The sequence below is a fragment of the Schistocerca serialis genome, chromosome 3 (assembly GCF_023864345.2).
Source record: "Schistocerca serialis cubense isolate TAMUIC-IGC-003099 chromosome 3, iqSchSeri2.2, whole genome shotgun sequence".
Classification (NCBI taxonomy): Eukaryota; Metazoa; Arthropoda; class Insecta; order Orthoptera; family Acrididae; genus Schistocerca; species Schistocerca serialis.
The window spans coordinates 57022271-57035703 of record NC_064640.1 but is presented as its reverse complement, the minus strand read 5'-3'; the positions used below and the strand labels follow the sequence as shown (position 1 = coordinate 57035703).

The 13433-nt window shown below is 44.0% G+C and overlaps 1 protein-coding gene across 2 annotated transcripts in view; it reads left to right on the top strand.

Moving 5' to 3' along the window:
* LOC126469705 (ceramide synthase 6) overlaps positions 1 to 13433 on the top strand; it is a 118573-nt gene that overhangs the window by 88859 nt on the left and 16281 nt on the right. The window contains exon 5 of one of the 2 annotated variants that reach the window (XM_050096888.1): positions 12246 to 12464. In XM_050096888.1, the coding sequence (XP_049952845.1) occupies positions 12246 to 12464 (219 nt within the window). Of the gene's footprint in view, positions 1 to 12242; positions 12465 to 13433 lie in introns of both variants that reach the window. The other variant, XM_050096887.1, reaches the window with a different exon arrangement.

Sequence of the window (13433 nt, the reverse complement as noted above, 5' to 3'; positions counted from 1 at the left end):
CCTGTAGGGTTTGACCTCCATTTCTGAAAATTTTCGCGAAGAGCGAGCCAATTGGGGAAGGACGCCTTACATGTCGCATAGTGTCCATCATGCGCTGAGACCTCTGGCATCCTTCGTCGACGTGGATCTGCACTTCGGATCATTCTCCAGCTGTTCGGCAAGGTCACCCTCCTGGGTGCGTTTTCCTCCATCCTCTGTGCAGTATCTCTTTCTGCACTGTCAACGATGATGAACTTCTTAGCTCGTTTGCACTTCATATCCAGCACGGTAGCCAGTCCATTGTGGTGGGGCCGCCATGTACCCTGTTGGTTGTAGCGCCCTGACCACACAGGGATCACTCTGCTGATGCCTGCGCCATTAACTCCCCACGTGTGTCAAGGAGTAGATGGCCGTCACCCTGGGGCATCGGGACTCCCAGCAATGGCCATCCTGTCATGTAGCCTTTGCTGCGGCTGGGTGGCGCCCGTGGGGAGGGCCCCTGGTGGGAGTGGGTGGCATCAAGGCTGATGACATGCCATGAAGCGTAGTACATCATCTCATGCTGGCGGTCAAACACCAGCAGTCTCTAAGCAGTTACGATCTAACTTTAATGCCAAGAAATACGACCACAAATGGCCCCCAGTACCTCATACATACAAGAGTTGATGGGGAATATTTCTTGTCAGTGAAACCTCATTTTTTGTGTAGCATCTGGAGGACAAGTTTGGGGAGGTGGAGGGCTTGTCCAAAATGGGATTAGGGTCGGTCTTGATCAAAATGGCATCCTCTGCCCAGTCACGGGCACTACCCGCCTGTGACAAACTAGGTGACCTTTCTGTTTCCATGACGCCCCAGAAGAGCTTAAATATGGTCCAGGGTATCATATTTCACAGTGACCTTCTTTTGCAGTCTGACGATGAGCTGCACGCCGATTTAGAGCGGCAAGGTGTCCATTTCGTCCGGCGCGTCCACCAGCATCCAAGGGATAATCAGGTTGCCACCGGTGCCTTCATCTTTAACTTAAAGGGTGACACATTACCCAAGAAGGTCAAGGTGATGATCTACCACTGTGACCTACAGTCATATATTCCTCCCACAATGCGGATTGGACTGAGTGAAGGTTGGGAATTTGTATGGGTGCTGATAACCGCGCAGTTGAGCGCCCCACAAAACAATCATCATCATCCCCCGCCCCCCAATGCAGTGCTTTGAGTACTGGAAGTTTGGACATATGTCTTCTCGCTGTACTTCCAGCTTCACATTTCGGGATTGTGGATGTCCTTCACATCCCAATACTCCCTGTGTCCTGCCTCTTATCTGTATCAACTGTGGAGAGCACCATTCACCTTTCTCGCCAGACTGCAGGATTCTCCAGAAAGAAAGACAAATAATGGAATACAAGACACTGGACTGAGGCTACATTGAGGCTAAGAGAAAATGAGACACTATGTCTTGTGCATATGACGTCAACCTACGCCGCCACTATGACAACGATCCTACCATCTTCCGTTCTGCTGCATACAGTTGGCTCTGAGCCGTCAGACTCCAGCTGCTCCCTTGATGGTGGGAGGCACTTCCTTCCCTGTTGGTCGTACACAACCTACTCAGGAGCAACACCCCCCCCCCCCCTCCCCAACCGTCGGGGACATCAGTCCCCACTTCTCAGCCGGAGAAGCGTAAGTCTTCTTTGGCTCCTCAGCCCACAAAGGGATCCATTGGGTCACTCCCTTCCCAGGTTCCTACCAGTGGCAAAGCTGACACCTGCCAGTGGCTGAAGCAACCACAGGTTGCTGGTTGTAGGGCTTCACGGTCATTCTCATTCCCTGAGACTGAATCAGTGAAGCCCTCCCAGCTGGACCAAGCTAAGGAGCAGCGAGAAAAACCTAAAAAGAAAAGACGCCAAAGAACCAAGGCACTGTGGTGGCAACCACACAATGACTACCTACAAGCTCTGTGTCTGAAGATGAGACGGAGATTCTGGCGTCCGCTGAGGACTTAGAGCTCGCTGAGCCCTCAGACACAATGGATGTTGATCGCACGATGACACCAGGTGACCTTGAGGTGTAGACTGTCTCGTTGTGTGTCTCACGCCTTCCCAGTCTCATGATCACGTAATCTTTCAGTGGAATTGCGTCGGTTTTTTCCACCACCTGGCTGAGCTACTGCAACTTTTACGCTTTACAACTGCTTTCTGCATTGCCCTCCAGGAAACTTGGTTCCCGGCAGTGCGGACCCCTGCCCTCCACCGCAGCTATAAGGGATATAACAGGAACTGTAGCGACTATAAAAGTGTCAGGTTGAGTTTGCATCTGTCAAAACTCGACCTCTGCCCCGTAAATGCAGGTGCCCCCACACATTTCAGTGTGGCACATGGCACATATTCGGCCATTGATCTCTCGGTTTACAGTCCTGGTCATCTCCTATCCATCCACTGGAGAGCACATGACGACTTATGTGTTAGTGACCACTTCCCCATCTTCCTGTCACTCCCACGGCGTAATGCTCATGGACGTCTACCCAGATGGGCTTTAAACAAGGCAGACTGGAAAGCCTTCACCTCTGCTGTCACCGCTTAATCTCCCCCACACGGTGCCATCGATGTTGTCGTTGAGCAGGTCACAACAACAATAGATTCAGAGGCAAAAAACGCGTTCCCTCATTCTTTATGGTGCCCCCGGCGAAAGACAGGCCCTCGGTAGTCTCCCACTACGATTCTGGGAGTTAGAATAGGCCCGAGGTATTCCTGCCTGTCGTAAGATGTGACTAAAAGGAGTCTCACACTTTTTGGCCCTATGAGTTCAGTAATGGCTTACCGCTGTGACATTAAACCGTACGTCCCTCCCCCTATGCGGTGTTTAAGTGCTGGAAGTTTGGGCACATGTCTTCCCGCTGCACTTCCAGCACCACATGTCAAGACAGTGGACGTCCACTGCACCCAGATACCCCATGTGCGCCACTTCCCACTTGCATCAACTGTGGAGAGTACCACTCCCCCTGCTCGCCAGACTGCCCAGTACTCCAAAAGGAGCGGAAAACCGTGCAGTACAAGACTCTGGACTGGTTGACTTACACAGAGGCTAAATGTAAATTCGAAAGATTACACCCCATTCAGTTGATGTCAACATGCTGCTGCTACGTCAGCATCGCCGACCCAAGTGCCAGTGGTTCCTCACTTTGTGCCACGAACAGTGGGCCCTCTGGTCTACCAGGATACATCTGCCCTGTTGGTGGTCGGGGTCAAATCTTCCTCCATTGCTCCCAAAGCACCTAGTTCGGGAGCGAGGCCCCCCCAAATGAAGGGGACATTGTCCCCTCCCCCCTGCCGGAGAAGCAACAGCCTCCTCTGGCTCGTCTCGTGTGGAAGTGGTCCCTTGGGGTCCTCTCTCCCAAGGTCTCCACTAATGCCATGGCGGACACTTGCCAGTGGCTCAAGGAGCCAAAAGCTGCTGGACAAAGAGCTTCACGGTCTTCCTCCACGCCTAAAGCTGCTTTAGGGAAATCTTCCCATCAAGCCGCTAAAGAGTAGCGGGAGAGCAAGCAAACTAAGTAGTAGTCTGCTAAGAAACAGGATCCTCTAGTGGCCACGACACCACCACTCCCTATCAATTCTGCATCTGAGGATGTGGTGGAGATCTTAGCATCCCCTGCATACCTGGATCACACTGATGCCTCATCCACCATAGAAATGGCTACAAAGACTCGATCAGTGGCAGCAGCTGACGACCCTGAGGCATAACCTGCCTCCTTGTGCACTTCATGCATTCCCAGCCTCACGATAGCGTCATCCTCCAGTGGAATTGCGGCAATTTTTTCCACCACCTGGCTGAGCTACGGCAACTCTTAAGCTTTACACCTGGTTTCTGCATTGCCCTTCAGAAAACCTAGTTCTCGGAAATGTGAACCCCTGCCCTCCACAGCTGTAGGGGATATTACAAGAACTGTGGTGACTATTATAGTGTGTCAGGTGGAGTTTGTGTCTGTCCTGAACTCAGTATGCTGTGAACCTGTGCCCCTTCAAACCCTTCTTGAACCAATGGCTGTCAGGATATGGACGACGCAGGAAATAACTGTGTGCAAAATATATCTTCCTGCACATGGTGCAGTATCCCTGAGGCAGTGATGTCGAAGATTTACTGTCACAACTCGACGTCTGCCTCTTAAATATAGGTGGCCCCACGCATTTCAGTGTGGCACGTGGCACATTTTCAGACGTTGATATCTCATTTTGCAATCTTGGCCTTCTCCCATCTATCCACTGGAGAGCACATGACGATGTGTGTGGTAGTGACCACTTTCCCATCTTCCTGTCACTCCCCCAGTGTCATGCTCATGGACGTGTACCCAGATGGGCTTTAAGCAAGGCATCCTGGGAGCCTTCACCTCTGCTGTCACTGCTGAACCTCCCCCACATGGTGCCATCCATATTGTCGTTGAGCAGGTCACTGCAGTGATCGTTTTTGAGGCAGAAAATGTGATCCCTCATTCGTTAGGGTGCCCCCAGTGAAAGGCAGTCCCTTGGCAGTCGCTAGAAGTCGCTGAAGCAATTAAGGAATGTCGGCGAGCTCTACAGTGATATAAGCGGCGCCCTTCCATGTAGCACATCATAGCCTTTAAACGGCTCCGTGCCAATGTTCGCCGGCTTATCAAATGACAGAAACAAGAGTATTGGGAGAGATATGTATCTCCAAAACTAACCTGCATTTTTATGCCACAGTGTTTTTCTGCTTTGGGAGATGGAATGGCATAACAGTATGTACAACAAACTGTGTGTCATTAAGGAGGTTACGAATGTGTGGAAGTCTTCCATGTGGTCCTCTTGCAGGGAATCAGTTGTCGTCTGCCAGCTCCACAATGGCCATATGTGGCTAACGTATGGTTACCTCCTCCGTCGCAAGGACCCACCTGACGTCACTGTGGCCCACAAATGACGGTCATCCACCTGCTGGACTGCCCACTTTCAGCCACTCTGCAGTGGACTTTTAACTTTCCTGCGCACTTTTAACTTTACCAGCACGCTACCTTCGGTGTTGGGCGACAATGCCTCAAAAGCAGTTTTAGTTTGTTTTATTCATGAGAGCGTGTCTTATCATTTGATCTAAGTTTTAGCGCATGTCCTTTGTTCCTCTGTGTCCTCCATGCCATTACTTTTAGGATGGAAGTTTTAATGTGTTGCAGAGTTCTATTCTCATGGTCAGCCAGCCATGGTATTTTGCTCTCTTGTTTTGATCTCTTCTTCGTGTTCCTTGCATCTGTCTGTGGTTTTCTCATCCGATTTTGTCCATTTTAGTGTTTGTTGCCCTTCTGTCATTCTTGTGGTTTTTTCCTTTTTCCAGCTGTTTTTTGTGTGCCTCGATTATTTTATTCCCACCCTCGTGGAATTATTTTCATCAGAATGAGGGGCTGATGACCTAGCAGTTTGCTCCCCTCCCCCCTCCCCCCGCCCTCCTCCTCCTCCTCCTCCTCCTCCTCCTCCTCCTCCTCCTCCTCCTCCTCCTCCTCCAAGCAAACCAACCCAGCAGACCCAACATTTGGGTTTTCTTTTTCTTGTATGTAACTCTTGCCTCAGTTCTAATGCCATAACCTAGACTATAATATCAATACAGGTACCCTCCTGAATCATCATTTGACATAATATTGAGAACTTTGCTACTCGGTAGAATTTGTAGCGTTCTGTGTGAACAGTAGCTCACGGTGCCACTGCAGTACGTGACGAACCGTGACTGCACTTAAGTTGCATGCATAGATTATAAACAATATAGGCCGTGGTCGCCTGTATCTCTGTAGTGTTGAGGTTTGAATCTATGAGTAGTACCCAAGTCATGTGATTTGGGCCAGTAAGCAGAATTTCTGTACCAAGCGAGATGGTGCAGTGGGGTTAGCACACTGGACTCGCATTTGTGAGAACGATGGCTCAAACCCACATCCGACCATCCGGATTTAGGTTTTCCGAGATTTCCCTAAATCGCTCCAGCCAGTTGTCGGGATGGTTCCCTTGAAAGGGCACATCTGATTTCCTTCCTCATCCTTGACACAATCCAAGCTTGGGCTCGCTCTCTCATGATGTCTGTATAGACTGGATGTTAACCCAATCTTACTTCCTTCAGAATTTCTGTTATTACACGCACAGAGTGGAGCTGACAGTTTTTCTTATTTATACCTGAATCGTGCACTGATTTTCACCATAAAATAACTTTCACTGTTGCTGTTACACTGTAGTAGTGCAATTACTCAAATTTCTGTGAAATTCCTAATGTTAATGCGATGATTATCGTTTTTATATGTTGCCAGGTGGAATGTACTGACAGTTATTTTTACAGGCAACAGAATTAAAACTCTTGAGTGACTACAGTACTGTACCAGTTTTTGTTGCTCTGTGTGTCTTTTAGTTCACCGCTTCCATGTGAGTAGAAGACAGAATATAAATTTGCAAGCAGCATTATTTTTCTGGTGATTCCTCAACAATACATATGAAATCCATTTAATCCATTTAATTCAGTAATGTCAGATTTTTATGCAAAGAAGTCATTTATATTTTATGACTTTTGCTTAATTCAGTACAGATACCGCAACACTGTATGTATACATATTTTTTTAAAAAAACTCTTGTAGCGATTTAGATATTAAAGTTCTGCAATCTTAAAATCTTAGTCTCTTGTAGTGTTTTATATTTAAGGGCCAACCTATATTGTAACTTTCAGCTTGTGGAATTATTCATCCAAGGACTGTGAATAGTACACTTTCACAACAGATATTTCAATCAGTTTGCATAATCTGTAGGGTGTAAAACAGTACTTCTCTGAGCATATATGGACGTCATTATATATATAGACTTACCAAACAAAAGCGCTGGCAGGTCGATACACACAAACATACACACAAAATTCAAGCTTTCGCAACAAACGGTTGCTTCATCAGGAAAGAGGGAAGGAGAGGGAAAGACGAAAGGATGTGGGTTTTAAGGGAGAGGGTAAGGAGTCATTCCAATCCCGGGAGCGGAAAGACTTACCTTAGGGGGAAAGAAGGGAATGTCAGTACCTCTGTTGACATCAATATTAAGAGAAAGTAAATTCACCAGTGTCTTACTTAAACATTCTGTGGGGGTGTCTGTCGATGATGTTGCAATGTGAAATAACTTCTGACACTAGTCTGCACAAAAAACTTTTCCGTGATCATGCACCGTGCTCCAAAAAGTCTTCTAAAAGAAACCTGGCAATTTCTGGACCTTCAGCACTTTTTACATACTAAGTGACAGTCCTGGTTGATATGACAGTAATCATTACATACTACTACAATCATCAATATATCAACTTTTGTCGACTTTGGAAATCTCCCTGAAACATCAATTCCAGTCTGGCGAAATGAAGCAGCTGCAGGAGGAATTTGCATGAAGTGCCCTAGAGATAACTGAGGTACATGTTTCTATCATTTGCATTCCCTACAATAGCTTACATAATGTCTATAAGATTAGAAGATACAAGGACAGTGGTACGTGGTTGTGATTGTGTCAAAGGTCTTCACAAATTACAGATGACGTGAAGTTGGGCTTGACCATAAATGAGCTGAAATGACTAGCAACCATTTCTGTCCCATTGGATCATAATGACATAATGATCCATCTATTAGTCTGAACTCTCATTTAACAGTTTTTTTTCCTTCTGTAAAATCTCCACGGCCTTCAGTGGCAGTAATGCTTGATCTTTGGTTGCAGCTTTTGTTAGTGTAGCAATGTGTGCGATATCAACAACTCTGTAATCATCTTGCCATGGATTCTGTGAAAGGCAGTTTTCATTTTTCTGTTCTACTGTGATGATGTATTCCTGAGACTCCAGCACCCATCTTACCAGTAATCCTGTTTGGCCTTCAAAGTTTGTCAACCAGCATAAAGAATGGTGGCCAATCATAACAGTGAATGGTCTACTGCTCAAAAAACTGTGCAGCAAGCAAAGTACTGTGCAGACATTTTTAACACCCTCATAGAGTTGCTCTGTAACTGCACCTGTTTTGTAATCGCTTGCATCAGGTGTAGTTCCATCTCGGCCTTCTGGTCAAAAACTGCCAGAGCTGCTGAAGGTATCAGGGCCTCCTTAAGGATTTAAAAGACATTTCTTGCTCATTGTTCCAAGGAAATTTTGTGTCCTGTACAGCAGTTTTTGTAGTGGTAGTGCCTTGCTATTTAAATCCTTTATGAATCGTGTGTAGTAAGAGCACATTCTTTGGCAACATCTCACAACACAAATATTCCAAGGAGTTGGAATATTTGTTGTGGCTCCAACTTCTTTTTTTTTTTTTTTTTACCAAGAGAACTCAGTTAACAGAAACAGTGCACCCTCAAGATTTTATTTCTTGGAAAGTGAAGAGAATACCTGTTTCATGAAAACACTTCAGCACAGTTGTCAAGTGGCTTAGATGATCTTCAGTTGTATTTGAGAATACGTCATTATCCAAGTAGCAAAGAGAAGTTGTCCACTCAAGATGTCGAAGCAAGTTGCACTTAATGTATTCATCTGTTGCACAGACTAAACTGCATTGCTTGGAACTCACAGAGGTGTTATGTAAGTAGTTTTTTCCCCCACTCAATCTAATCAACCTCGATCTATCATTAGTCAATCTGCACATCCATAGTGGAGATGTATGTCGCTGGTGTTAGACAGTCAAAGGTGCCATAAATTTGTGGCTATGGGTATACATCCGTTTTGATGATTTAATTCAGCTGCCGGTAATTGACTGTCGTGTGTCGTCATTCTTATTCAGGAGGACCTCACGGGAGGCCCATGGACGTTTACAGCTGAATGATCTTTAATGCAGCTGAAAGTGGCCTATATGAGTGCCGACTGATTGGAAGATGTTCCCTTTGTTGATATGGTTTTTGCATTGGTTCATTTGCTCAGATTTGACTTTGCTCCTGGCTTTAACATTCCCAAAAATTGGTGTGGAGTAGGTAACACTTCTCAACAATGTATCTTCATCAAGCCAATAGCTGTTGGTGGCTAGGTACTATGTTCCTCCACTCGCTTGTTCGGAATGGTAATGTAACGTGGTTGTCTATCAACATTATCAAGCTGACCCTCCCGAACTAGTTTGGCTATCCCTGTACGCACACTCTGAGGAATGAATTGCAGCTCTTCATGGCAATTGGTGACCCTGAGAACTCCATATCGACTTGCGTTGGTTTTGATTGGCACTAACATACAGATTTCTTTTCTGAGGCTGAGTGACTTTCTGTATTCAGCTAGAGTTTCACAGTTTAACTGAGCAACAAAACTGTTAAGTAAAACTTATCTTGTTGATCACAGTGGGGTAAGAGTATCCCCAGCAGTAAACAGATGTCCATAGCAGTCGTTGTGTAAACATGTTGGACCAGTGTCCTCTATTTGTACTTCCAGTCTTCTAGTTGGATTGCTTGTGATGCTTGGAAGAAGTTAGCCAAGGATAACATTATGAGTGCATTCTGATCAAACTACAAATTTCATGGGCTGTGTTCTGTAATAGAAAGCTATTCTCGTGAAACAGATTCCTTTTGCCTGGACATATTTCCTATTTGCAACCTTCACCAAAATGGTATTTGAAATTCAGAACATAATCCTCAACTGCCATTGATGAGCATCTGATATCATGGAAATAAACACTGCAGAGTGTTTAGGTAGCTCGCTGATGTGATTTCTTGGCATCTTAGCAAAGGTTGTTCATGGAAGATTTCACAGTGGTAGGTTCACATCCACAAATGGTAACATAATTTAGTTTCCATGATTTTTGTAGGCTGGAAGAGCAGTTGGGACCTTTGCATGTTGACGGAAAGCCTGAGAAACATTTGAGATACAAGGATACTGCGATGAGCTTCATCCCGCAGATCAGCTGTAGTCATTTTCAGTTGCCTAGTGTGTATAGAATAGCCCAGTTTTGATATCTTGTGGTGTAATAGATGTCAAACACTCACCTTTCCTCTATATCGGTGTACTGTGTACCCAGGGTGTCACCAAAGAAACACATAGCTCTGTTTTCCCTCCATTCGCAGTGACCATTTTTCTGTGCAGCGATTGAATTGGTGGGTTATTTCTGTCTAATCGAGAATCTCGGATATTGCCTGATGGTTGCACCAAAAGCATTGGGTTTCTGACTCCATTCCTCCCTTCAGATTTATCTTTTAGAGGTTGGTGCCATTTTTAGTTAATGATGATGCCTCATCATACTTGGTTTGACAGTCAACACTGCTACACCTGATTGTCGGGGTTTGACATTAACAGATGTTGTAACACCTCTTATCTCTCCGTTTTCTGTTTAAGTGATCAGAGGTGCTGATGGTATTCCACGATTGCCATTGGCACTACAGTTGGAAGTCTGTCTAATGTATTTCGGCATATTATTCTCTGATGCATTGCCTGCAGGTGCTGACACCACTTGAAGTAATCATCTGTTGTGGTAGCACCGTTCAAAAGAAGTGATTGATGCAAATCGTCTGCCGTGCCCTTCATTAACTGTGGAATATTGCTGGCTTCCAAAATATTCGGGTTAACTATGTGACTCAGTGCCAAAAAGCACTGTATAATACTCTGGCATTGGGTTCTGTTCTTCAGTTGTGCCTTGGCTATATTGACCTGCTGTTGGTAGTTATTTTATATGTCTGGAGTGTATCCCACTTCTTCAGCTTTTCCTCATTGTTCTCAAACCACTAGCAAGTTGTACCATCAAAGTAAATATATACATTGGCAAGAAACATCACTTGCCATCCCACCTGTTGTAATTAGCAACATGGTTGAATCTATTTAGACATCTTGTTGGATCCTATCCAGTATCTCCCAGAAACACTGCTGGATGCCAGACTCATGATAGATTATTTTCTTTTGGTTGATACTTTCATGACTGAGGCCATAAGAAGACTGTATTGTTTGTTTTTCTAATTCCTGTCTGTGAAGGCGATTACTTTTGTGTAGCCTTATTGGAGCAACTGCAGTGGTGATGTCCAAATAGCCAGCATCCCCCCCAAACAGTGTTGTGTAGGATATGGAAATACGAAATTAAGTATGAGTTATGAAGTTAGAGTAATCAGTAAAAATTATTACTTTGCACTGGAAGCACATTCATTAAACACACGAGAGAGTGTAGGTGGGTCTGAACTGCCTCTCTCTGCAGTGTACGCTTCTGTACGTAGAATGTTCTATAAAGTACTGTATTCCATAAATAAAGAAATTCCAGAACCTCCTAGAAATCACAAATGTCAAATGATAAATAATTGCAGATGGCAGGAATTAACGAATGACCAACGCTGCCAGACAGAGACTGTAGCAGCTACACCACAGCAGATGGCGTTATGCACATGAAAATTTCTTCTTATAGTTTTCGTCTTGTTCTGTTCCCTTTTCCCTTCTGTGCTTATGGGTCAAGACATCCTACCATTTTATCAGAAAGAACACATTTACTGATGGATTTAATGTTCTGGCCCTTCATTCAAAGTCTGATGCTAGACAATAGTGTGAATAAAGAAAAACATGACTCATTTAATTATTAGCATACCAGTAAGCACACACTATACACACAATAACATTCATCATAAAATGTGGAGCGTGCAGTCTTCCACAGTCATAACAACATTGCTCATGTTAGTATGTCGAACAAAGGGTCTTGCTGTGTGAGTTTTCATATGTACGAGTTTCACACATCTCTATCACCTGCAAATGCTGTTTATCCATCTTGCATATGCCCAAAGTCAAAACACACTCCTTTTGTGCTTGAAAAATCCCAAGATCATATACATGCTGCAATCCTATTCCACTCCTTTGCTGTTCAGTAGTAGTCCTAGTAAGAGAAAGTGTGGCTGCAGATGATAAATTTTGGTAAATTCCAAACATTATTTATGTTATCTGCATGGAAAATGTGATAATAAATGCAATGTTGTTCATGTAGTGTTGTTTGTCCTGTAATGTATTCTACTTGGCCTACAGAAATTGCGGTTTGACTGTATTGCAAGAGATTACTCTGTATTTGTGTGACCTCCAAAATTTTTAAAAACACAGAACAGTTATAGACTTCTAAGATTGTTAAGAGATCAGATAATCAATTAAAAAATGAGGCAACTAATTTGCAAAACAATGTGTTGTTTATTTTACCTTGCACATGGGAATGAGCTTAGAGCTTCGCATATTCGTAAAGGAGAGCGGTAGCTTTAGAGCATCCAACATTTTATTCCTAGTATTATTTTGCTATATAAAGTTGTTGTTGCCGATAAGATTAAGTGCAGAATATTTATTAATAAATGCCCTTCTTTCCAGAAGGTGACGACTGATTGTTGGTGGTATTACATGTCTTCACTGGCATTTTATTGGTCATTGGCTGTATCACAGTTCTTTGACATAAAGCGTAAAGACTTTTGGCAAATGTTCATCCATCACATTGCTACTATAAGTCTGATGTCTTTCTCATGGATGTGTAACTTGCACCGTATTGGTACTTTGGTATTATTGGTACACGACTGTGCTGATAACCTGCTAGAGGTAAGTCTTTTTTGTAAAGTAATTGTCATATTATAGCTGGAAAAAATAGAGGTTTGCATAGCAAAATGCAACAGTGATGTGTGATGCAGAAGAGTGTTAACACAAGACTAATCATAAGGCTGTAAAGGAAAGATTACTTCCATACTCCTACCAGAGACATGTTTTCCTTGCCTGTGCCACAAACAAAATCATTTCATAGCTTTATATTTCTGATTTAAGTGTAATCATTGCTTTTCCACATGTCAGTGTGTTAGATTGTGGGAAATGGTGGATTCCATCAAAGTAGCATCATTACATTTGAGTGAAGGTAATCCATTTCTAATGAGTTCATTAGGATGGGAGATTTAAGTTGTTCTTGTTTATTTTCTAGCTGAAGCATTTAACTTAAAAATACTGAAACTGCTTTGTAATATCAAGATAAACTGATTTTCATTGAAGCAACTGGTCCCTGTGAGTATTAAGATTGCTTTCCAGCATACACCACACAATAACTAATAGTTTCTGATTACCAGTGCCACATTTGCTTCATCACAAAAATAATATAATAAACAAATCTGAACACTTACAGCAAGAACAGTTAGGACTGGATCCCTCACTACCAGTCTTTATTGATGCCATACCCTTATACACCAACATCCTTGTGACTCCAACCTCGCCATCTCATTCCTGATACATTAAAACTAATTAAATCTTCACACATAACTACTTCTCCTTTCAGAGGGAAACATTCAAACAAATCTGTGCCATAACCATGGGTGCCTTCGTGGCACCCTCTTATGCCATCTGGTGTATGAGCCATTTACAGGAAACCACCCTAGTCACCTGTAACCCTTTGTGTTGTTAAAGTTAATGGACCTAGTGCTTCAGATGGCTCTTGTCAGCTCAATGTGCCATGTTATTGGACATTGATCTGCACCTCTCTGGTGGCTCCATCCATACCAAGCACACTGACGATCAACAGTACATTCA